This window comes from Dermacentor albipictus, chromosome 8 (assembly GCF_038994185.2).
Source record: "Dermacentor albipictus isolate Rhodes 1998 colony chromosome 8, USDA_Dalb.pri_finalv2, whole genome shotgun sequence".
Classification (NCBI taxonomy): domain Eukaryota; kingdom Metazoa; phylum Arthropoda; class Arachnida; order Ixodida; family Ixodidae; genus Dermacentor; species Dermacentor albipictus.
The window spans coordinates 53449122-53475610 of record NC_091828.1 but is presented as its reverse complement, the minus strand read 5'-3'; the positions used below and the strand labels follow the sequence as shown (position 1 = coordinate 53475610).

The 26489-nt window shown below is 47.4% G+C and overlaps 1 protein-coding gene across 1 annotated transcript; it reads left to right on the top strand.

Moving 5' to 3' along the window:
- The first annotated feature begins 5372 nt into the window (after positions 1–5372).
- LOC135921653 (uncharacterized) lies at positions 5373–15930 on the top strand. The gene is made up of 5 exons (XM_065455937.1): positions 5373–5591; positions 10990–11051; positions 11202–11279; positions 12215–12247; positions 15822–15930. Exons 1-5 carry the CDS (start codon positions 5504–5506, stop codon positions 15906–15908), a joined length of 348 nt encoding a protein of 115 aa, XP_065312009.1. The 5' UTR covers positions 5373–5503; the 3' UTR covers positions 15909–15930.
- The last annotated feature ends 10559 nt before the right edge of the window (positions 15931–26489 follow it).

The window sequence follows — 26489 nt, the reverse complement described above, 5'->3', positions numbered from 1 at the left end:
GATGAACACAGATTTGAAAATTTTAAAAAAAGAACTCCAGAGACGAAAATTAAACTGGGAACCGTACTAATGTGGTTCTTACAGCCATGACATTGCAGATGGGAATGTTGAAAGCAACCAGTCATATTTTACAAAAGACTGTTTTTTTATATTTAACCATAGAACAAAATATATAATGGTTACTCCCACAGTGCTCGCCAAACAAAATGACTAAAGGGAAAGTGTACTGGGAGGAGCACATATGTATGCAGCACTTTCCAAATTGATACACTAACACTTGTTATACCTGCAGGCTGCAGAATTACTGTGGATGACTCCTTGTGAAACACTTCTTGCACATGATTTAGTGTCACGAAGTGATACTTTAATGGTCTGCACCTTAGCTTTTTAACACATATGTAAGTCTTATCACCACTGCAAATGATTTCTTCAATGATGGCAAATGACTTGTCAGAGAGCTGCACGGCTGAGCTGTTTGTCTTCTTCCTTGATGCGCACAAACTGACAGTAAGGATTGACCCATTTAACGTATTTCTTCTGTATTGGATAGAATGTGGTGGTATCTCTTGATCACAAGGCAATGGACACGCTGGTCGAATATACTGAGAACTACTCCCGAGAAGTCGGGTACCATCACTGGTGCATACACTTTTCTGTGTTACTTTAGCATCAAAAGAACTGCAGTACTGCACCACACTAGGGTTACCAGCCAGGTTCTGCAGTTCCATTACAGTAAATTTCGATTTGCAAAACCCTGCACAGCTGATGGGGAATCCCATTTGCAGCTTTTACACATTACTTGAGGCCGCCTTTCCCAGATTCAAATGGAAATGCAGACTGTGCCCAGAGAGGACCCCAGTAACGAATACTTTTCGCAATATGTGTGAGCTGGTGCATATTAAATGTCATAAATGCCTTGCCAAAAAGCATTTGAGAACGCACATGAAACTCCAGCAAGCGTTGCTCAGCTCGAATTAACTCACAAGTTTCTATTTTGCAGTGCAGCATAATATGCAAAGCCTCAACTAAGCATGCCCAGAGCTGAAGGTAATTCTTGTCAAGAATGCCATCAAGCACTGGAATGCTGTAATAAAATATCCAATTTTCCAGCTCCTTTGCTTTCCGCCACTTTCGCCCTTTCGTTGGTCTTGGCAATCTTTTCAGGTCCTTCGGTGGCCTGATAGCGATAAGCCTCTCATCGATGTTGTGTTGCTCACGACTTAGCGAGTATGCATCACCAGAAGGCTCGAGCCATAAAGCTAAGAACTGTCGTCCAATCCCCAGCAAAATGCAATGCATATAGTCGGTAACAAAGCCCCATACTATGTTAAAATGTTGCAGACACTGTTTTCACACCACGGACAGTCACCCCTTCCGTAACTGCTTTTTGCATATCTTCAGGCATCTGGCTTTCTGTTCTCTCAGTGGAATTAACTGACTCTACTGGGTATTTTGTCGGTCCACCAGTTCGTTCACCTTTCTGTAGGCACCAATTACACCCAAAATACACATTAAATTGAATCATACCTTGCATGGATGCTCTGGCAACAGAATCACCTGCACAACAAATGCAGCAAGCTTTAAATGTCTGAAGTTGCCGCTGTCACTCCAAGAAAAAGCCATTTTCATTTAGCTGCCTCATTTGCTCGACAAATGTGCTTTGAAAAAGCGCCATGTTTGGCTTCTCCTTCCAGAACCACAAGGCTGCAAGAACCCGTTTGGACATCATCTGCTTAGCAGGAACCTCATTCACTATCAACTGAATGGGCCAAATGGCTGTGCCAGTCGACTTGAAAACTGGTGTTCCATCAGCGTTTAATGTGAAGCTGATTCTAGGCCCACAGTGTTGTGTTGCAGCGGCAAGTCTTCGGTACATTTCACCATCCCATATATCAGCAACTGAACTATCATGGTGAAGTGGCTTTGTCAGGTCAAGAAGTGTACAGTGTTTAAACAATATTTGCTACTGTGACTCCAGATCGAGAGTTACAAAAAAAGGGAAATCTGATAGACTGAAAGCACTGGTTTTGTGCCTGCACTGTGTATATTGAAAAGAGGAATTTGTTTCAGCATTTTCTATGTGTGTAGCATTTAGGGCAAAAACAAAAATATCACGTTGTTGTGCCCGTTTCCTCAACAGTTTCGAAAGCTGGTACCGGGAATGTAGCAATATTGGACATACAAAATTCTGTTGCTAAGGGCTAAGATGCTGGCCAGCCCTGTAAAAGATAAATTATTTTTACAGTGTGCTTCAGCACCATGAGGAGAATATCACCTTTAGACAGAACCACTCTTTCTCCGATGCTCAGTACAGAGAAGCAGGCAATTCGTGTATATGCACAAGATGTGACCCTCTTGAACAACCTCCCGAGCGTGACAGAGCAAAAAAAAAATGCTTTGAAAATGCGAGCGACCTAATTAACGCTCAAATTCGAAGAATCGGTTTAGAGATGTCGGCGAAGAAACAACATGTATGCGAATCGCTAGTAAGATGGTTCGCAGTCGCCCAGATTTTGCGAACATGCAGTTACACAAAGATGTCATCCTCTTAATGAAATGCAGCCAACTGAAAGTGCTAAGCGTTACACTCTCACAAGGCAGGTGAAGGGGGTGGTCTCTGGGTCCACCGAGCGAGGACATCAGCTCTATAGACCACGCGTCTTACAGGAAGGATCTCTGTCCGAGCTGGTGGCGCACGAACAGAAGTAGCAACTCGACTTATAAAGGCGTAAGGCAACCACCTATGACCTATACAATGCAACACCTAAGGCTAACGCAACTGGAACAGCCATTATTGGAAAATAGTAACAAAGAAGCGATGGGTACAGTGACATGGAGGTCTCGCAAAATTACTACCTATACCACTTCTTTGGGGATAGGTCCAGATGAACACTCTTAAAAAGGTCGTCGACCAGCGGAACTGCAACAGATATACAGGTCGCTACAGGCAAGACAGTCGCCTCAAACATTACATGCACGGTACGCAACCGACGTCCGAGCAGACTGACTCATGGTGGCAGCTTCCGCCGTGGGCATACCATAGTGGGTAAGAAATCTACACACGACACCGCTAGTCGAAAACTGTATGACACCAACGTCTTACCTTTCCAAGACTACAATATAACATTCAGTGCATCCAGAATACTTACCAAGCCATATTCACAGACGCGACATGGACAGCGCACACCATCGTCAGCATTTGGTGCCACTCAAGGTAACAGACAAATGGAAGACGAACACGTTCCCTACGACAATCAGACCACAGCAGAATTTTATGCAATCCTGGAATGTCCATTTCAGGCTCTAATAGAGATCCAGCCTGACGAGCGCCTCGACGTATCCCTACACGGACTTCTAAAGGGCATTCAGTGGACTTGAATAGGTACATAACACGTTATTCCTAGCCAGATCATACACACGCTCGCTGGAGAACTCGCGACATGCTTACATGGAAATGAACGTGCACATGAGTTTGCTACTGCGCAGTCGCGAAACGATACAATACTGCACTAAGATCAAAGCGCCGACAAAAGTGATCACATATTGTCCCTTCAAGTAGCCCGGGAGCCAGAATAACAAGAAGCACGCGTCCTAATTCCATGGTTCTCCGTCGCCCCCCCCCCCCCCACCTGACGAGAAAGAAGGAAGTGATTTTACGACGCCTCCGGCTTGGCGTCGAGCTCTCACCGCACATCGTGGAAAGTTGGCGACAGCGTCCGCAGTACTCTGAAAAACAAGCGGAACTGGTGCCCCGTCCAAAGTGCAACAGCAAAGGAGAAGCGGCAGATGCGGCACACCTCCTTTGCAAGTGCGCTGCCACAGAAGACATTCAAAGAAGGCACGTTGCTCGAGAACTAATATTAGCTACCGATCCGGATGGCCTCCAGGCGTGGGTTCATGGTCCCCAAATTAATTTGATATCCCATATTGTAGACTCGGGCCTGGATTCCCTGACATAGGAGATGCGAGACCGACCTAGGCCCGGAGGCTAGTATTCGAATTTTTTTTTAAATAAAGCTGTTTTCACCACTACCACCACCGACCCTGAGCGGAATTTTTTTACTCATACTGTTGGCCTGTCGGCCGTTACAGGGTGGGTCTAAAGCAGCACTTCAACAATTTGTACAATACATGAATATTCCAATAATACATATAGCACAAAAAAAACAGGTCAAAAAATATTTAGGCAATTAGTACAGTACATGAATAGGCGAACACAAGCGAACAAAAAAGATACATAAGCGAAATATTCAGCACATGCTCCGATCAGTAATACAATGCTATAAATGCAGTGTTAACAAACGAGCTCACAAAAAAGTTACATGAGCGAAATATTCTGCACATACTCCGATTAATAATAGAATATTATAAATGCAGAGTTAACAAACGAGCACACACACACACACACACACACACACACACACACACACACACACACACACACACACACACACACACACACACACACACACACACACACACACACACACACACACTACCGCCAAAAAAGTGCATCGAATCTAAGTCACAAGGGTTCCTTAAGGACAGCAACCAGAACCTTTAGTAGGCTGCGCCAGATAATGCAGTGGGTATGTGATGCTTTTCGATGAACCTCTCACCAACTTGGGTAACTAAGTATGTGCCATAGGGTGCGCGGCAAGCGAGGGAACATCCCTCGGCGTTTGTAGGCGCGTTTTTCGTCCCGGGGGCCGCGCGTGGACTTCTAGGCAGCGCCACTAGACGGCGCAGCGTGTCCAGAAAGGTGCGCAAGAGAGGAGCCTGGTTGCCGCATGACGTGTTTCTCAGCGCTTCCACTAACCGGCGCGCCATGCGTTTTGGACAGGCTCCGCGGCGGCGGCGGCGCCAGATTGCGCCGAGTGTTCTTAGGGAAGCGCGAAAGAGGAACCCCGCTACAGCACAAGCCGCGAAACTCGTTTCGATGGTGGCTATACGTTGTGTCGCTATATTAGCTAAGCGCATAACTATAGCGACAGCCATCGTGAGACGGGTCCATGTTATGCCGATGTGTTCGTCTGCATCCACATCTGGTATACCTTCAACTTGTCTTTTTTTTTTTTGTCAGAGTGTTGTGTGTAATAGGACGTGTCATTGTACAAGCGGCTTTGTCATTTATTCACACGAAGACAGCCGCCTCGTGCATGCTGCCCTTTCTTTAAGAACCTGTCATAACATGTGTAGAGTTACGATGCACCTACAGCTAGCCAGACAGGACTCCTATAAAAGCGCTCCATTGTTTCTTTAAGGCAGGCACATGACCAACCCGGTTAGATAGGCGCAATGCAAACAATGCAGCCCGCTCCGCCAATGTAACCAACAATGTATGAAACTTTGACTGACATGTGCGATACACAATGCTGTCGGCACCAATGTCGGCTGCTCTGGAAGGCTAACTGAGAAGGACACGAAACGAACCCGGTGTCTCACAAACAACTGTCTCGCTGACCATCAGGAACGTCCCGCAGCGAGAACACAAACCAGGAAGATGAGGTTAACGGTGCTGGCCGTCTGCTTGCTGTTGAGCGTCACCTGCTGCCTGTGCGCTGCGGAAAAGAAAATTCCTGCATTCTGCCGTAAGTTGGAGGTTCTCGGTGCATTAAATGTGCCACCCGACTAGACCCTCGTCTCAGTGGTAGTGTTTGCCTTCAGTCGCTTTCTCGATAGACGCGCAGTTTTTGTCATAAGCTAATATTTACAGAGCGTGTGACAGGATCTGTCGTCCAAGGCGCCTACCAGAGACCTCTGTAGAACTGTCGTACTATGGGATCCGATAGAAACCGGGGAGTGACATTGAAGATCACTATCCTAGGCTTCTGGGTGGTACGCGCATCGTGATTATGCTACTGAACGTAAAAAAAAAAAACTTAACGGCTGGAAAACCCGCTATATCAACCTACTTAAGCCCTTAAACATCCCATTCAGTCGTTTTCAGAGCGCTATGTTATGCGAGAATATATTGCTCTAATGTAAATAGTTATCTCCATTATTATCTTGTCTACTTAACAGGTAATTACTACTTAAAAATTATCCTGGTGACAGAAGACGACTGATGGCCAAATACTTTAGGTCTTATAATGTTACCTTGCACCCGGTTTTCCTTCTTTAACGACATGACTAACGTTGGCTTTGATGCCCAGTATAAGCGATAGAGGACTGAAGAGCAATAGATTCTTTTCATCCCATTGTATTCATTTCGTATCATCCGCCCCGGCAACTGGACAATTTCGACGCTATCGGGAGCTTGTCTTCGTGTTAGCCGAAGACGGAGTGAAGAAAGAATGACAAGAAAAATAGAAACACTACAATATCACGGCCCCAGATCTTTAATTTTTTACTTGTTGATTCGGTGCAGACCATTCTCCCTGTGAGCCACGAAATTATCTGCAACATCGTGCATACTGTACTAAATTGTTAGCATCGTTCATGCATGTAGTTGAGACAAAAATAGCATCGCTTAGGATGACCTTAACCTAGCCCACCTTATTCTCATAATCACCCACAAGGTCAAGGTATTCGTTGTAGTTTCGTGCGGCGGCTTCTTTTCAAACCGTGCTCTGTCTCGACATCAGCAAGCACGTGGTATAACATCATCGTGTTACCAAATATTCAGCGCCTCACAGAGCTAGCTTTGCGCCTTGAAACACTGTTCCAAGGCACCTCCCGCGGAATTAAACGAACTAGCTTCCAGATGGCAGCCATCTACGCACGCATTCATAGAGGTTGCTTTGTGGCCCAGATTGAAACGCTAACTACGAGACAAGATTGGAACAACGAAATGCGTCGTGTCGGCAATGCAAGACACCGATCCATCACTTGAGATGTGCACAGTATAGGAATAGGCTGTCCAGATGCGCGACAGGGCGAGCTCCTTTAGGCCACATATTGAAGCACTTATTCGTGGAAAGCAGCTGTATACAGGCCTTGAGAGATATGCGTGACGCAAAATGACGCAAAATGAGTCACACAAAGAAAGCCTATTGCGGAGAGTCAGAACAGGTTGCCAGTCGCGTCGTCTCGACAAGGGGAGGTGAACTCGCATAGAAAGTTCCGCACACGCAATAAATCGTAATGAAATGAGCAATTGAAATAATAAAGTGTATTTGCGCAATGTTTGATGGCAAATGCTTAATTCATAATATTGGTATACTAACAAACGGTAATTGAATCAGAGCATGTTCATTGGTACGGTTTACTGTGCATTTATTTTTGATTAGAGCGACGCGAAAGAGACACACAAACGTGAAAACACACACACAAGCGCCAGCCACGTGTGTGTTTGGCGCAGGTAAAAAAATTTGTTTTGCTCACTGTAAGTTTATGAAGTACTTGCCTTTTTCGCCGCTGTAGTCCCAAAGGCCGCCACTGGAAATTTAACTTGGCCCTAAGAATGCCGCCCCCTACCGCACTGTAGTGTACGCGCTTTGTTCGTGCTTGTCTCTCTTTCTTTCTCTCTCCCCCTCCCACTCTATTTCTCTTTTTATCCCCCTTAACCCTTCCCCCTGCGCAGGGTAGCCAACCGGACTTACCTCTGGTTAACCTCACTGCCGTTCTCTGCATTATCTTATCTCTCTCTCTCTGAATCTGGCAAAGTTTAACGCGCGAACACTCTCAAGTGAAACCAGCCTAGCAGGGCTCTTTGAGGAATTATCAGGCATTGCCTGGGATGTCATTGCCCTTAGTTAGGTTAGAAGAAATGATGAGGGTTGTGCTGTGCTGACTAACGGCCACGTGCTCTGCTGCAGAGTTTTTGGAGATAAGAGTATAAGAGTGATCTAGAGGCGTCAGAGAAGGCAGTGTGGGGCGCGGTAAGCCCCCCTCCCCCCCTCCTTTTTCTCCCACTCAAAAAAAAAAGAACGAAAGCGAAGCGCGGGGGACGCGCGTGCCAGCCCAGTCGCAGCCGCTGCGCTAAATAATGGCCCAGATGCGACGGAGCAGAGATAACGACGCCCAGTGGACGTTTAGTCTACGAGCGCCATAACCACATCAGGCAAAGCTACACGTCAGGCCAGCAGATACGATGGGACGCGCATGCGCACCGCTGCTCTAGCGACCCTCTCGACAGCAGCTGCCGAGTCGGTAGACGGCGCGTCGATGCAGTTTGGCATGAAGTTTCGCACGCGCTCCCGTGGTCCGTATACTTTTGCTCGCGGGTGTACTTGCCTTTCGTCTGCTTGTTCCCACGTAGTGCAGTCGCACGCGTAGACAACGAAACAGAGTCATTTCCTACCGTGTTCCAGCGCCCGATTATGCTCGGTCATTCTCTTGCGTTTGACTCGGTATTCGTGTGGCGCTAACCAGGTGTTCTAGTGCATAACGTGTAACGTCGTCCGCCGCGCGAAACGAGACAAACGCTACAGGTCGGGCGTGACGCCGTCAGCGGAAGTGCGCCGCGCAGCACAAAAGTGAGGGGGGAAATGAAGGCGGAGCCCGTGACGTATACGTCACGTGATCCTCCAGCTGCGGCATAGGAGAACGCAGGGAAGGGATTTCGCTTGCGGAGGCTAGACGGGGCAAGTGGAGAGAGCGTCTCGCTTGGCAGTAGCGCTCGCCTCCTCCTCATGGGTTCGCGGCGCTGAAATATTTCTGTCGGGGCTGTTAATGAACCGATTTGAAGAATTACTGCGGCAGAATGCTGGCTAGAGCGCACGTAACAGCTTCCACCGTGTAACCGAAATTTGCTATGCGGCCTGGTGAGGGGCCCTTTGATATGCAGCGCCTTTGGAGGCAAAGAACGGCGAAGCCGAGTGAACGCGTCATCACGCTGCGCGAAATCGGTCGTGCAGCGTTGTGCGCAGAGACACTGCAGGTACTCGCCGGGAAGCTGTGGGCATACCACGCCACGACCACGCCGGCGCACTATTCCTGGCTGCAACGTTCTTTTGCAGTGCAGCCAAAACTACGAAGCCGAATCACTTTCTTTTACTGTGAATGTGCGTGTAGTCCGCGAATGTAAGCATCTGGAAGCCAGGTAGCACAAAACAAACCGTACCAACTGTATTTTTTAATATTTTTTTCTTCAACATTTTTCTTATAACAAATGAAAAGCTAGTTAGGAAGCATTTCCGTTTGTTCCTGTGCCTGGTTTTCTGGCTTTCCAATGTCCGGGTCCAGTTTTCCTGGTCCTGTACAGCACCGGCATATAACCAACAAAACGTCAGCACTACTTAGCAGAATGCGTTGTTCGGCAAGTTGGTTCATTGTAATTGGAAGCGTTGGTTGCGCTTTTTAGACAATCACAAGGAAGGAAGACAGGACAGGCGCAGCACTACTTGGCTACAAATGGCGACTGTTTTCCATCGGTCTCCTCGTACGCCGTCGTGTCCCAGAGAGCTGGCACAGCGGCGCTCATTTTGTGCAGCGGCAATTGTTCCTCGCTTACTGCGTAGGGTCGACATGTCACATCCGCGTATATTAGAACACCGCCAGCCGTTTCGACTGAACAGTCTCTTTTGATCGATGAAAGTCTTTCCTTCCCGAACCGACAGATTTGGATATTACATACGGATCCCGACCCTGCTGACTCCCTGGCTTTGAACTGTGCTTCACCTACACGTTATACCGCTATTATATCGAGCTGACAACGAAGTTACGTTGTGGAGCTGATTATAGCATGGCTGCGTTCATTAATAATGACAACAATTTAGAATACATTTTAGCAAAGGCAGACAGGGACTAGAGCAGGCGCAGACACCAGAGTGCGCTAGCGCACCCGTGTGTCAACATGTTCATTTTGTCCCAGTCTGCCTGCGCTAAAATGTTTTCCAGGTAAGTTTACAAACATGCCCAACACACTGCCGGGTGTCGCAATCCCAGCACTAAAACTGTGCGCAATCGGGGACGATATTTTTGCAGTGTCTGGATACCTGAACAGCCCTAAACATTTTCATCACCTTGCCACAGCCAGAAAGTCGTGCTTGCCTTATTGAATGCGTAATGAGGCTGTAACAGTACGGCTCATTAAGTCTGTGGCCTTCTTGTACGGAGCTTAACGTCGTGATTTGGACGGCCAGTTTGTGAACGCTGTAGTTCTGCCGGGATGGAGTGTAAATTGGTGTACTTAGACACATATGCACTCTAAGGTCATCAAATGGTCAAAGTTTATCATGAGTCTTCGTTTACGGCACCCCACACAGGTCACTGTGCATTATTTTTTATGATCTAGAACTCCATTCCTGATTGAGCATTAATTTTATGACGGCCTACGGGCGTTCTGCAAGGACCTCCCGATTCTTCCTCAGCGTCCACGATCTGTAACCTTCTGACTTCGAAGAGACGATTTGTATGTTTAATGCGAAAGCATTATGTGCCCCATTACGCGAAAACCCGGCGTCGTAGTCGGCGGCGTGACCGAATTATGGTACCAAAATGGCCGACGGCAAAGAGTAAAACCGTGTCAGAAAGTACTCGAAATGGTGAAAAATTTCTCAGGGAGGTTCCTGTAAACAAAGTAATTTAATGCCTTTGAAAAGGTTGTTAGGTAAATTTCGGTCCGGGTGGCAATCGAACGGGGGCCTTCGGGCGTGGGAGACGAGCACGCGTCCCCAAGGCCACGGCGGCTCTACGGTTGTGGTTGACTGAATGTGTGCCTGGCGCGTGCGGCATCGCGCACATCACGTGACAGCTAATGGTTAAGAGGTGGCGCCACGTCATGAGCGCATAAAATTAAAAAAAAACTATAATGTCCAATCGAATACAGATGAGCGGTCCTTCGAGTTGCGAATTCCTCGTGGGCAAGCTAGCATGTTGAGACGCCCGGCGCGTTTTCATTTGGCCTTATCGAGGCGCAGTTAAAACGCAGGCGAGAGCTTTGCGTGGGCAAGGACCGCGCAGAAAAAAAATAACGAACAAAAGATTTCACCAAAGCGACTGTAATGCTTTCGTATTCCCACACGTAAGCAGTCTTAAGTATCTCTGCTGAATTTTTTATCTGATTTGTTCGTGTACTTGGATCTCCTTTTCGTTTTCCTTTAGCGCTGAGAATTCGGGACAGAGTGCAAGTACTCGGATGCGTGTGGATGTACCTCTCACCATCTGTAAGTGCGAGTTTCTACAGATTATCTTTCACGCGAGGAGTCGACAACTAATTTGCAAAGAAACACCGCGGTATACGTAGTTAAGCGTGTACATCAAACAGCATGCTGTCGTCAAATTAAAGCCCTATGAAAACATGTCCATTGTCGCAGCTTCAGAATCGGCTGAACCAGATCATGCAGTACAACCGCCTGAACGTCCAGACACTAGCCAGGTTTATCTGCACGCCGGTAAGTGACATTTGTTCTTATTTGAAAATTTTCTCTCGTGATTCGCGAACGCCTCTGAGCCGCAAGCAAGTCTGGTAGGCGAAACGCGGCATTCTTTCCATATGCAGTAAGCAGAAAACTAGCCGAAAATTAACACAAGAGCGACTAGCATACGTAACATTACCTACTTATAGGGAAAAGCTGCACACATTACCGCACTTCTGGGGTATGAAGTGCAACGCCTCGCAACTCCCTTCGCTTGGCCTTAGTCATACGATTTGCACGAGCAATTCGTGGTGAATTGCGGTGAGGTCCGTACTTTCGATTTACACGTAGTGACTAAATATACGCTCTTTCTTTTTAAGTGATTTAAAGCGATTTAATTAAACGAGGTTCCAAAGAACGCACACTGGCGGCCGCGCGAATGCTTTCGACGTTTTTCTTACCGGTCGTGGAAAAACGTAATTCGGTCACGTATTTTAGGCTGGCCTGTGCTTTCTCGAAATAACGGAATGTGTAGCTCGTTCTGCATTTTATGATGGCCAATGTAACACGTCGAAATCCTGTGAGAACAGGCCTTCTTTGTGTTTCTTTGATTGATTGATTGATTGATTGATTGATTGATTGATTGATTGATTGATTGATTGATTGATTGATTGATTCTGTTTTGGGCCATAGCAATGTGGCTACAGCGCCCTTAAGAAAACGTTGCCCCCGTGTCCGCGGGTTTCTGCCGTGAGTCCTGCTGAGCAGCAGTCGCCATGGGCACTGCAGGACGTATCATTTAAAATATTATTCTCCTTTTTTTAATATTCAGCAGAAACTCGGAATCTTATTTCTTGTCTACATAATCTTTACTACTTTCTCCGCGTGCATACGCGCCGTTTTTCATTTCTTTTTGTGATTGCTCTATTCCCTTTGTCCTTGCATTTAATTCTCGTATTCTTATTTCGCAGGAAGCAATGTTTAGCTTCAAGAAAGTTTTTTCGGTAAGTAAAGGCGTCTGTAGAGGGTCAAGACGTCATTCACGTAATTCCGCCACTAGCAGAATGTGCGACAGCAACAGCCCCATTCGCCGAATTGATGCCAACAGCTCCTATTTTTAACCTAAACGCAAGGAACGTATGTATCTTACTTTCAGTGCCCTGGTCCGCGCCCGCGGCGTGTTCTTTGGCTTAAAAATAACTTCTTCGACACCTATTGCGTAATCAGGACATGATGATTTGCACACAAGTACGCAGCAGCGTATCTACTAAATAATGCCCTTCGATAATAATAGTAATCAACTTGCAGAATATGCTACCGATGTTTTCTCCAATGACCTGCCGAAGTTTCCGAGAGCTTGTAAGACCCGACCTAGATAGGGGAGGTAAACTCATTTAAACTCAGGAGCTGACATTGACACTAACATAAGCTGAAATAAGGCAGCGAAATGCCCCATGACAGATATTTCTACCGATGTTCATTCTAGTATTGCGCTTTGAACTTTTCTGAAGGGGCCAAATATATCTGGCCACTGAAGGAAAAAGGCAGTTTCCGCTAAGTGGCAAGTAATATTTTGTCCCTTATGACGTAGAACGTTCAAATTTGCACGTATTATAGGCTTTTGAGATGGAAACATTTTGCGTATTTCTGATTATTTGCGTATTCTTTCTTTTTACGTTATCAGTGGGACACTGGCAACGCTTCGTCGAATGTTCAATAAATATTTCTTTCTTAGAAATAATATTCCATATTACTGCCTAACGTTTGTGCCTAAATGTTACATCCCTAGAAAGTACATTTAGTTAGCTTGGTATTTATATATAGCATGACACCTAAAATATATTTAGAAGAGAAAAAGAATACTTCCAAAACCTTCAAAACGGGCTTATTTGCTGCTTTAGCAGCCGAAGACCACTGCACAATGACAGGTTATTTTGCTTACTCTCTTAATTACACGTTAAATTATTGCAAAAAAAAAATCGGAGGCGATTTAGCATTAAGTGCGAGAGAGATGCGCGAGCATTACGTCGTCGCACTTCTTTGAGGTCCCGCATGTATGATTGATACCGTGTTCGCACCACTTGCTAAGTGCTGTTCAGGAGCTCACTCGACATATGTCCTGCATCTTCGAGAAGCGAAGTGCGACTGACAGTGGTTCTGAGCAGACCACCCTCAGTTGCTCAGAAGTGCCGAAGTGCTGAAATCTACGTACGACATTTTTTATGCATTTTCTTCCTAGGCCTCTGAATTATCCGCTCCGGAGCGCCTCTTGAAATATTGAAATCAGCTTGACAAAACGCTTTTGACGACACTGGACACCAAAATCTATCAAGCTTATTATTATTATTATTATTATTATTATTATTATTATTATTATTATTATTATTATTATTATTATTATTTTGAGAAGCTACGACACCACACCGCTCTTCGGCTTTTGGAGAGCGATTATGACTCAAAGTAGTTTTGGTTGTCCCTTCCGGCGTAGACGTGCATTACGGTAAACAACAGTTTTCGACAAGATACAGAAACAAAACGGGAACAAGTCACCAGTTATCGTTGTTTATGTGGTTGGCGTTTACACCAGCGCCGTTTCTCCTTGCGTTGCCCTGGCCTAGTGTGCCTGGCACTAGCATTGCAAGATGACGTACAAACAAGCCCGCATTGCAACACCTGCCCACCTGCAGAGGGCGTCTTTTCTAACGATGCAGTCTTGATTTCTCATCACGTCCGTCGCGCTTAATGGCTGCGCCCGGTATGACAACGGCATCCCAGCAGACGACGATGCTGTAGGAATAGCGAGAATTTAAATTGAAAATTACAAACTGCGGTTTCAGGTGCATAAATCCATCGTTGAGAATAGCTCTCAATGCGTTTTGAAATTTCCTATTTATTCTCCCCGAAACGCCAATTCCATAAGTCGGTGCCATCGCCCCTTGATCTAGGGAGAAATCCCTAGAAATCACAACATTGGGGCGGCGCTACTCTGCCCCACTCCGTCTTTTCCGTCGGCGTGTCCTCTTCGCTTGTTTCGGCGATTCCAGTGTTAACGTCAGCGCTCGCTGCACCCAGTCATGGCGCCCATCTCCGAACATTTTTCACTACCTCTCCTCGTTGTTTCTCTCGGCTCTTAGCCTTCCGACAAGGATCCGGTTTCAGTTTCGAACTACGGGACCGCCGTCTGCACATACATGTCTGGTAACTCCTACTTCAATGCTGGTGTGCATGAACTGTTAAAACTTCTTTCTGGGCGAGTTGGTTCATACTTGACATAGAAACTGTAACAGTGCAAACACACGCAACCACAAAGTAACAAGGACGAGACACAAGCGCTCACTCCCTTCCCCCTTCATATCTGCCTTTCCCCTTATATAAGGTATCCGTCTTCCGTAAATAAAATTTAGTTGACAGTCAGCGCTTGTGTCTCGCCCTTGTTACTTTGTGGTTGCATTTGTTTGCACTGTTACAATTTTTCTGTCATGTGCATGAACTGATTCTGAAACGGGGCCACATAGGCGGCCGGCCGCCGAAAGACTGTAACTATCCATTGAATGCTGCCGCAATAAAGAAATACGCGTGTTTCGCGCGACGTGTTACCGTGTGATAACGGCAGAGGTTGTTTTATGCGAAGCATACCAGCCGCACAACCACGCTCTTCCTTGCTGCGCCGCGCGCGGCCGCGTAGCTACCATATGACGTCATAACAGCTGCAAAAGCGGAGGCTCAACTCGTGCGCTCGCTTGCGGCCGCGTAGCTGCATAGCCGGGTCTCAGCTCGTGCGCTCGCCTGCGTGAGTTGTTTCTTCGTCTAGCCGAACCAAATATAGCCAAGCAACAGCAGTTCACCAGGCTAAACAGGGGTTCAACAACTAAAATAAAGGCTAGTATGCTTCGCATCCTGGGCTTAACCTTAGTTAAGCCACAGCCATTTTTCTTCTGCTTCTTCCTCCGTGTTTCTGACCGCGTTACTCTTCCCTTACCACCCTGAGCTCGAAAGTATAGCGTGTTGGCACGATAGCACTCAGATTAATTCACGTGGCAATCTTTTTCGCCTTTTCGCGCCACGTCTCACGAAAATAATTGTTTTTGCAGACCCGTCTGCATTCAAGCCTGCCGCTTCCGCGGCAACGCGCCACCTTGCGATTCATTGCTCTCCGTTGCAAGTTCGAGCGTTGGTTCCAATTAATGTTCACTGTGCCCTCCCAAACACCAACTGGAAAGGGAGCTTTTCTAGAGGGCGTTGGCCTTACCCGGCATCGCTGTACGTTGCTGTCGTACACTTCCGTACCGTTGAAAGCTTCATGTGTGCCTCCATTAGTAGATATTTTCTTTTTTATCTTGGGAGTCTCGCTTCGTTGCCGTAGACTTACGTTTTAGTGAGAAAAGAATGATCTTTTGTTTCGTGGTAGCCGCATTTGCGGCCGATGAGGGCACAATGTGTTCGTGCACCGAATTCCTGGGTTCCAGATGTTACCGCCTGGTATGTGTTCGCAGATGTTGTTTCGGTCGTGTCTGTAAAGCGTTGCTGCATATGCATTATTCATTCAAAAGAAAAAAAAAATGTTTTTTTAACTTGCAGAAACCAGAAATCAAGGAAGGAATCACTGCAGGCACCATGTGCCTGCGGAGAATGATACCGAGAATCAGCCCGAATGATTCAGAATAAACCCAGCGAACTACCACCACTACCACCTCTGTTGTTCTTTCATAAGGCTTTTGGTGACCTTAAAAGCGTTTTCAAGCGCTTTGTAATTATTTTCTTTTTTTTCCTACTGTACGCTTACAGGCAGGGTAAACCATACAACGAATTGTTGTTGCACTATAAAACCCTTCAAGTAGCAATAGTTAAGAATAGCCCTTCTAAAATAAAAGAATGGTTCCTTCAGAGACATGCCGTCAGCGGTGGCGACCGCCGGGTGACGGGGGCGGAACCGCATGGCGCGATTTCAGGCGCGATGGGGCTCTTGCATTGCCCAGGGGGCGCGGCGGAAAAGGTGCTAAAAAGCGCCCTCTGTCCTAAAATGGGTCGTACCAAGCTCGGTCGTCTGCTTCGTAAAGCACGTTTACAATATGGACCCGCAACTTTCGGTTGTGTTGTATCACGGCCTGCAGCGAATATCGGGCGCCGAAGATTTTTTCAGAGGTGGCACGTTGCGTAAAGGCAAGAAATTATGCAGTGCCGAATGCGTGTACGCCGTTCAAGAATTAGGCGGCGAAGTTTTAGCACGGTGTCAGTCGCAAGTGAAGCGAGTCGCGTACGAAGTGGAACTTCAGGTAAGGTTTGCACGCAAGCTGCCAGATTCAGGCGCACAAACGCGAGGAAATGCTTGCCATAAATGAATCCACAGCAGCGATAAGCAGACATCATGCATACGGAACTGCTCGAACACACGACGGTACGCGCCGCGATGTACGAACTGCTCGAGCGCACGATCGTACGCGCCGCGAAGGCAGCGGTCTTTCGACATGCCGCCAAACGGCGGGCCTCCTGCAATCTTTGTTGACTGCGTGCCGCTAAATAAGTAGTCATGCCTGCGTTGTAGTAGCGGCCATCTGTCCCTTTTAGTAACTGGTAACTGATGCAATGCATATGAGCTCGCACGTACGTGCGAATCGCGCCGCAGCGCGAGCTCGTGCGCTGCTCGCTTGATGTAGGTTTTAATGACAGCGCTCGAACATCGATGTGCTGCAATCAATACTGCCTTGCTTCGCTGCCTCAACGTGCTGGCTTGAGATCAAGGATGAGCGCATTTAACTGTCTTAATCTGTGCTCCTCGTAGTGGAGTAGTGAATTCTCATCGAATGAGCCCGACCATTTGTGCTCATTTGCACACACCTGGTCACTTCACGTACCACTTCGCATCGGTCGAATTGTTAATTGTGGCTGGGGCCGGGTCTCGAATCGTGAATTACCAGCCATGCCTGCTGCTATGTCGGTGTGCTGTAGGGACTGTAGGTGCAAAAGACCAAAATTTAGAACGCAGATAATCAAGCAAGCTTCAAGACAGGCGAAGCTGTCAGCATGGCGCGAAGTTTCGCTTACTCAGCGAGACGAACTGCGGCTATGCAGCTCGCCAGACGCTCCACTTCGTGAGGCCTTGAAGGAGAACGGTAGAATCTGATGTTGGGATTCAGGCCTTCTTGTTCATGGCAGCCCACGACGCTGAAGTAATGACGGTGACGCCTTTTCGAGGCTGGGCTAGGTCTCTCCGGATCGGCGTCACGGATTCCTTCTGCTCCTAGCATTACGTCCCACGGCACACGGAGAGTCCGTTTTCGTTAAACTATAGGCTGCGGCGAGCTCGCAGCGTGGTCGGCGTGGTCTGTGAGAAGTGACGAGCCTTTCCGCACTCGGCCTAGAAACGTGCTTCGCCACAGCCAGGGCTCAAAACGACCCAAGCTGGTATGACCCAGATGTCGTTTCCCGCGCCGCCACCAGGCGCCGCTACTATACCTCAAACTCTAGCGCAAGACGCCCATTGACGCGCGGATGGTGGGACGCGCGCGTCATCTTGACGTGTGCCCAGCATGATCCGTCACGAAATCGCGCCGCCGCGTCCTCCTGCTCGAAGTAGGAAAAAACGCGTCGCGAGGTGCGTCCACCAATCAGCGTTCAGGCAAGTCACGTGGAACTTGGTCACGTGGCATTTCGTTTTTTTTTTTGCCGCCAGATGACCCTGCTCTGCGCATCTCTCTAGAGTTGTGCAGGCTGCACCCACATATACCTCCTGTCCCGCAGTTTTTCTTGCTTCAGTATCAGCATCCCGCTTAATGGCAGCAATAGCCTCTTCTGCTCGGCAGTAAGCGGCCGACACTCCTTTTTATATGTGAAGTTGTAAACAAGCAGCGGCCTCTCAGCATGCGGAAGGTACATAGTCGCAGTTTCGCACGCGATATTGCACTTGAAATTAAGCTGGGTAAGTACACTTCGGAAAGTAATGTCGCTGTCTAATTACAATAAGATTATTTTTATTCTAGTGTTCTGTAAGTTTAAGGGCATATGATATATGCGGTAACAGAGACAATACATGCCGTTGAGAGTTATGTTGTCTGGGAACCCGGAAAACGCGGCGCGAATGCGCCGCTTCTTTTTTTTCGTACGGGTGCTCGCGCGTCGGCGGCAACGCGGGCGTTTGCCGCGCGTCGCGTTTTTCGCTCGCGAAAAACGCGCCATGCGGTTCCGGCTTGCGTGCTCAGCATGATCCGTCACGAAATCGCGCCGCCGCGTGCTGCTGCTCGGAGTAGAAAAAAAAACGCATCGCGTGGCGCGTCCGCCAAGCAGAGTGCAGGTAAGTCACGTGGCATTTTGTTTTTGGTTTTGCCACCAGATGGCCCTGCTCTCTGCGCAACTCAAGGGGCTTTACGCATAGCGACGGAGCCTCTTTGGCGTATTTTTTTTCCTCGGTAGAACTGGCGCGTACGTCGAAGGCAATTCCTCCTCTACTAGATGCCAGCCGCGTTGCTCGCTTTCCCATTGCGGCGGCGGTTCCCTTAGTTCAGTCTAAATTCCGTGAGGCGGCGCTCGTTGCCTTTGCAACTTCCGGCGGCGGCGGCAGGCTGCTTCCGCCGGCGCATCGATAGCGCTGGTATGGGAGGGCGTCGTTAATATATATATATATATATATATATATATATATATATATATATATATATATATATATATATATATAATATGTTCGTTCGTTAATCATTTTCATTATCGCAACTATTTGCCCGCTTCTTATATTATGCAGCACGGTGCTGGTAGATCAGGCATTTTATACGTCTTATCAGCTTTGCGTTACTGTTCAAGACTTTTTTTCACTATGCGGCAAATGCATTTTTTCAAAGAACACTAAATAACTAGCTACCTTAACCTACGCTTTTCAGTGACATGCCCGGTAACATGCATACAATCGACACACGCACTCTAAAATAAACTTGGGCCTTACGTTTTAGCTTGTGATGTCGGTGCCTTCGCCAATGCACCAGCCGTCAGGAGATCGTCGAGTTGCTACTAGTCCATCGCTTGTTGCTTCTGCTTGCTCGTCGGCCGCGCTTGAACGAAATAGCGCCTAATGGCAGTTTGTTTTGAAGTGCTGCTTGGTCGACCGAGCTCACTGATCGCACAGAGCACAATTGTCCTGGTGTAACACGTGAAGCTAACTTATGCGCAGTTCACACTGTCAGCAGTTCAAGGCAGAATTGCTACATTTCGCGTTCACCGACACTCTCTCTCGCAAGAAAACGCGTCAAACCATGTGCAGCGTTTGCGTTCGGCAGCATGTCTCTTGGAAGTCGCACGTAATCGCTCATGCGTGTTGAGGTAGCGATGCTTTCGATCGGGTCACGCGTGCTTATAGCAAAGTGGCACAGGTCGCTTTCAGAGAGGACGCGTTGCGCGCATCAAGCAAAGTTTTTAAGGCGTAAGTAAGCCTTTAGTAGCTCATGAGTGTCGTGGCGCAGTCCGTGGTGGACGCAGGAAAGCGGTGATCACCGGTGAGGGGAGCAAGGAGACGAGGCGTCATGCCAGTGGCGCTGTGCGAGTGGGCGCGTGGGAGAACGCGGACATGTGCATGTGGACATCGGCGACAAAGCTTGCAGGCATATGGCTGTGATTGCATCCCATGCTCGCGGCCACGGCGGCGTCCGTTCGCAGAACAGTTCAGACAACAGTAACAGAGGCATTCATAGGTAGGCTTTCGCCTTTCGCAGTTTAGCTCAGCAAGGTGCCCATAGATTTTTGATCCCAGCCCTAAAGAAGTTTGGCGACAAGGATGGCCAGGCTTGAGGCATTCATATTTTTCGTGGGAACTGAGCACGTCCACTTCTTCACGCTTAAATTGGATGGCCGTGAGTGTGTCGTTCAAATCTCCTGCGCGAGAATTATCACTGCAGCGGCAAAACGCGTAGACATTTGAGTCTACATTTTAATAACTTTTCGTGAAATAGGTTTTCGCTCCAGCAGCTTGACAGTGGCTTGTCTGTCAGTTGTTCCAAGTGCAAAGTTACTGAAAAGTGGCTTGATGAACTTCGTAGTTATGAGGCGCAAAAGCCTTCTGCGGTGAACGGTATCTGTGTTGCCACATCGCAGAAGTGGTAGTCTGACGAGGAGTTCGACACTCCTTCCCACGCAAACCTTGAGTGGTTTTGAGAATGATTTTCTATGCGGGAGCACGCTGTCGACAAATTTCCTGAGGCATACTAGAAGTCTCACGAGTTCTTGGCTTGGATACATGAGCCCCCCGCGATCTTGATGTGCGATAAGGCCAAGGAGGGGAGTGTTTGCTTTTGTTCCTTGCAGCATTGCTACGCATTCGGCGCAGTAGATGTTTTCGCTTGCCGCTCTCACAATGAAGCCTCCGACCATCGCCACGCTGGCGACATCTGGATTTGACGCACATGGCATGTCTGAGAGGCACTGTTCTTTTAGCCTAATCACCGCCGCGTCTAAAACCTTTTCTGCGGTACTCGTGGTCTTGGTGGGAGTGTGGCATACTGGCAGAAGCTGTGTCGACGAAAACGATGTCGAGCTTCTCACATTGCTTTGGGCGGAGGAGGCAACGATGCCGGTCTTGAGCATCTTTTCTATTCCGCACACTGCGCTTTTTACATCCAGGGCATCGTTGCAGCCGGAGCTACGCCGCAGAAATCCAAACATGGCCTCTATGGGGTCACTTGAAAACTTGCGCGTAAGCACAAACTTAAATTTCTTGTGAGAAAGAAGAAACCGAAAAGATTCCACGTTTGACATGGTTGTAAAGACGAGCGCATGGTGCGTTTCCTTGCTCAGGAAGTTTTCCGCGCGGCTTTTAGTTTTCAGCTGGTCAATGTAAGAAAGGAACTCGTCCTCAAGCCAATGCAACCTTTGGTCATCAATTTCAGAAAACTGGCGAGCATCTTCGTCATTGCGATGGATGTGCTGCTGAAGATTGCTCACATCCATGCATGTGAACCACTTGTGGAAGGCTTCCATAAACTCAACAGTCGGCCCCACAGATGCAAATTCAAAATCGCAGCTGTGACCTGCCTGATCCCGGAGGTATTTGAGTGCTGCAGTTACTGCAGGAGAAAATAACTGCACGGCCGTCTTCACATTCATTTTTTCGATATTCGACGGGAAAACGTGCTTCCTTGTAAGGAACCTGATTGGCCGCACTGTTGATTGTCTCTGCATCTTGTAGAGCATTTTGATGCACTTTGATGAAATTTCCTTGTTTTCACCAAATTCCTTGGCCAAGAATTGGGACCTGATGTTCTTTATAACGTGGCTCTGATCGAATGCGAAAAATATATCCATTGATGGATCTGCCGGATGCGGTGCCCGTGTTTTTGCTTCTCCGCCACTCAAAATTTCCATAGCAGTTACGTTGATTTTGTGGTTGTCGGTTACAACTCTGATGATATCAAAACCAATGCTGGCTGTTTTGATGACGACGTGGCGAATGACCTCGGCGAGCTGGTCTCCAGTGCAACCTTTGGGGAAGAAATAACCAACGGGTATCTTGTATCTTGCTTGCAGGCCACAAAGCAGAAAATAGCAGTGAATTCGCCATATGTTAACCTTCAGCTGCAGGAGCAAGGTACTCGAGGTCAGGACCTAGGTCGACATCACCAATGAACGCGTCCCTTTGCCGGTGGTAGAGCAGCTTCTGTTTAATTCTCATCAAGTCAACAACGAGGCTACATACTTTTGACTGTGGTGTGTCCAGATTCTCAAGCTCCGCTTCCAGGCGGGAGCGAACCAACTCGCTGAAACCAACTTCGCCGGATGTAGTACCGAAGTATTTTTGTAGCGTTGTTCTGCAAGGTAGCTGAAGAAGCTCTTCGCTCCTCAAGTATTCGTAGGCTTTTGTCGAGAGGTGTCGCATTACGATACCATGCCTGATTGTTACTTCGGACCAGCGTGGTGTTTTCTTCTTATAATTTTTTACTTGGTCGAGGAGCAGCACTGCTTTTGCCGTCCCCTCCTCGGCGTCAGCCACAACTTCCAGAAATGCAGAGACGTAGCACTCTTCTTTCAATTTTTGAAGTTCTCCTTTGTAGGCGTCTACAGTTCTGCGCAGTTTATCATTTTCTGCTCGCAGTGCACGTTCTTTTCGTCGCCATCGCTTTCTTTCTACAAACATGCTTGACGTGTTTGTGCTCCATTTTGTTTGCGTCTTGAACGAGCGCAAAGCCTTTGTTGGTTGCCTTTTCTTCTTAGATGCGAACTTCACTGAATCTTTTAGAGCGCTTTGGTCTTCTGTTTGTGCTTCATTGTTCTCCCCTGCAACAGGCTCTGAAAAATGCGCTCCATTGTTTTCTGACTTAACTTGCAAGCCACCAGATGGCAAGGAACCAATCGGAATAGTACAGCCAGGACCGCGATCAGGCTCCGAGTCCTCGTTTAGTGTAGCTTTACTGGCTGCCACGCCAAACAAAAAGTTGCTCACAGCGGGTCGTTCTTGGTTTCGCTGGACAAGTTCCAAACTGCAGCCGGGAACAGCTATTGGGCAAAATTCTGTGGCAGTTCCAGAAGGGTCCTCGTTGAAGTTTGTCTGAGCTGACTGTTCATCGTGCGGCTGCGAGCAAAGTACTTTGCTTTCAGAGGGCAGCATGCAGCCAAGCGCGCCTGTGGGCGACGAATCTCGCTTTCGTTTTTCCGCTATGGCACACCCGGCGTCTGGCTCTCGCGAAAAGCGCTCGCTAAACAAGCTGGGGACCGCTCCAGGCTTAAGTCGACGTCGCGTTTTGCTGCTTTCCCTGAAATCGCACTCCCGAAAGTGCAAACTGCAAACTACCGAACAGTTTGAAGTTAGTGTGGGCATCCAGTTCTCCCTAGGAATAGCATCAAGCCATCTTTCACGCAAACTGCTGTCGACCGGTATGTCATGAAACGATATGCCGGGACGTCGGCATTGAGTGCTTGACTTACATTGAGGCACACAGCAATAAGACATGACGACTGCAGTCTTTGTTGGACACCACGGGTAGAAGGATTCACGTTTAGGAGGTCTTAAATTGATGGAATAATGACAGATAAAAGGCGCAGGAACTACGAGCGTACAGAGCCAGCATTCACCTAAACAAATCCTGCGACGAAGTACGTCTGTCAACTCGAAATACTTCACAGACAAACTGATGCAAAGCAACACGTCTGCTAACTCCAACTGTCGTCGCAATATTGGTAAAGCGCGTTTAACAACTGTGTAAACCACTCTCGAAAACTTAAAAACATGTTTCAAGGCATTTCTTAACACACATCGAGATTTCATTTCTTTATTCAAACATTCAAACAAAAAATGTAGCATAGCCTGTCGTCTGCGCGGCTCCGCGCAACGCGCTTCCCGCAGCCGACGTCGTCTGCTCCGCAACCGTGCCGCCGCGCGCCGCGTCTGCGGCCTCCGAGATGGCAACAGACGCCATAGTAATCTCAGAGGCCGCAACACGTGATCTAGGTTGCAGACGTCCGCCACAAGCGGCGCTCGTTGCCTTTTCGCGGAGGAGAGAAAAGGGATTACAATTACAGGCTGGAACGAGAAGTGGGTTGGCGACTTGGTGGTTGCACTGTTGCTTCTTTAGGGGGCCCTCGGGCGCTCAGGAGGCCAGAGTAGGTAGTAATGAAGAAGGTCCCATAGGGGAACCTCAGAAGAGCATCACCGTCGATAACAGAAAAAGGAGGAAAGCAAGAAAGAGAGCTCGCCATATAATAGGCTACATAAGCATGCAGGGCGGCAGAAGAAAGGAAAAGTGGCCAGACATTTAGGAGCAGTTAAATAGCGAACAAAGAGGGGTGTATGCGGTTACAGAAACGCACCTTAGAGACTCAGAAGAGCCGCCAGTTATTGAGAATTATGTTTGAGAAGGGTGCAACAGATTTAAGTCGGAAAGAAAGGGAGGGGGAGTCGGAATGCTCATCCATCAGGGAGCCAAATAGAAAATAGTAAATTCACAATGTCAAGAGCATCTTTGGTTATCAGGTACAATGAGTGGGAAAAAAACTTGGCTGGGAGTTACGTATTTGTGGACCGGAAATAATTGCACAGAGAAGAGTAAAGAGTTAGGGAATACAAAAGCGCTGATATTAAGTGTTTCGGGAATGGTGCTGAAATTGTACTATTAGGTGACATGAATGCCCACATACAGGATTTAGATGGCTATACCGACAACAACGGGAAGTCAATGCTAGACCTTTGTGAACAACATAACCTCGTTATCGTGAATGCAGGGCCTAAGTGTGAAGGGCAGATCACGTGGGAAGTGGGAAACCGGCAATCGACCATCGATTACTGCCTGATGGCAAAGGAATTCATAAGTTGAGAGAAACGGTCATCGATGAGGAAGGGTTTAGCAGCATAGGGAGTGACCATAAACGCATCATTTTGATAATGGGATATGTAGTTGGGAAAGAGAGCAAGGAGCGCAAAATGGCCAGTCCAAATTTGAACGCTGGACAAATAGCAAATATAGTCACTAGAGTCGAGGAAGAACTTAGCAAATGGCCAATAGTGGGAATATGGCGAGCTTCTTAGTGTAATAACGACAGAAATACGGAAAGAGAAACAACATGTTTGGTGTAAAGGAAAAAAAAAACCGAAACGCTGGTGAGACAGGGATATACGAGAAGCGATCGCCGAACGACACAAAGCATCTCGAGAGCACAGGCAGGCAAAGGCGCAGTTGCCACCGGATGAAGTAACCAGTAAATGGGAAATATACGGGGAGAAAAAGTCTATGGTTCAAATACTGGTGCAAGCAAAATTAAAAGGTGAAAGTGAACGTTGGTTGTCAGAAATACGTGGGAAAAAGAAGGTCGCACCTAGAATATTTTAGAACCACATAATTTTATTAGGCAGGAAGTCAACAACAATACTACAACATATCCTAGACGAAGGTGAAAACATACTGGTAGGAGAAGCGGCAATAAATTACATCCGAAAAGTAACAGCCGAATCTTTCCAAGGCAATGACAAGGTTGTATTTGAAGAAAAAAAAAGCGTGAAAGGGACCCAAGGGGAAAAGCAGCTGGTGCTGACAAATTTCAACTGGAAGAAAGTGGAAGAGAAACTTCCTAAGCGGACAGCCACATGGCTAGACGAGGTTCCCGTTAGGCTGATTAATGAACTAGGACCAAAACGTAAGGAAGCTCTGGTAAAAGCCGTGGAAAAAAAACTTAAAAATGTAGACAAATACCAGACAGTTGGCGACAAAGTAGAATGAATTTAATTTATAAAGGTAAAGGGGAGAAATATAGAATTCACTCGTATAGACCGTTGACCATTGCATCGGTAATATACAGGGTAGCAATGCAGGCAATCAAATTAAAGCTTCAAGCATGGTCAGAGAATAATGGCATTTTGGGAGAACTTCAGAATGGCTTCAGAATGGGTGGTCGTTTAGATAACTTATTTGTTCTTACTCAGTGTATTGAAATATCAAAAGTGGAAAGCAGGCCGTTATATGTGGCCTTTTTAAAGATTACAGGAGCCTACTACAACGTAGACTGCAACATTTTGTGGGATATTCTGGAAGTGGAAGGCTTAGGTGACGATTGTCTACAGCTTTTGAAAGAGATTTACCTAGAACATACCGTTTGCGTTGAATGGGAAGGGATGAGGAGCGAGGAGAAAGTTCATATCAACAAGGGACTCAGGCAGGGGTGCCCTTTATCGCCGCTGCTGTTTGTGATGTACATGGTGAGGATGGAGAGGGCGCTAGAAGGATCGGGTTTAATCTCTCATACAAACAGGCGGGTACAGTAGTAGAGCAGCAGCTTCCAGGTTTATTTTATGCAGACGACATTATGTTGCTAGGTAACAAGCGAAGTGATTGTCACGTCTTTAGGCTTGAAATTTAGCGTTAGAAAATCAGGTGTTATGGTATTCAATGAAAACAGTGAATAGACATTAGAGATACAGGGCCAGGAAATACCTCGGGTAACAGAATATAAATACCTTGGAATGTGGATAAACAAAGGCAAGAGATATTTGGAAACACAGGAAAAAACAATAACAGTGAAGGGGAAGAGAAATTCAGCCATAATGAAGCACAGAGCGCTATGGTGGTACAATAGCTACGAGGTCCTCCGATGTATGTGGAAAGGTGTAATGGCTCCAGGGCTTACTTTTGGAAATGCGGTTGTTTGCTTTAAATCAGGGGTACAATCAGGACTCGACGGGAACCAAAGGTCAGTGGGTCACCTCGCATTGGGCGCTCACGGGAAGACTACAAATGAAGCTGTGCAGGGTGATATGGGCTGGACTAGTTATGAAGTGAGGGAAGCTCG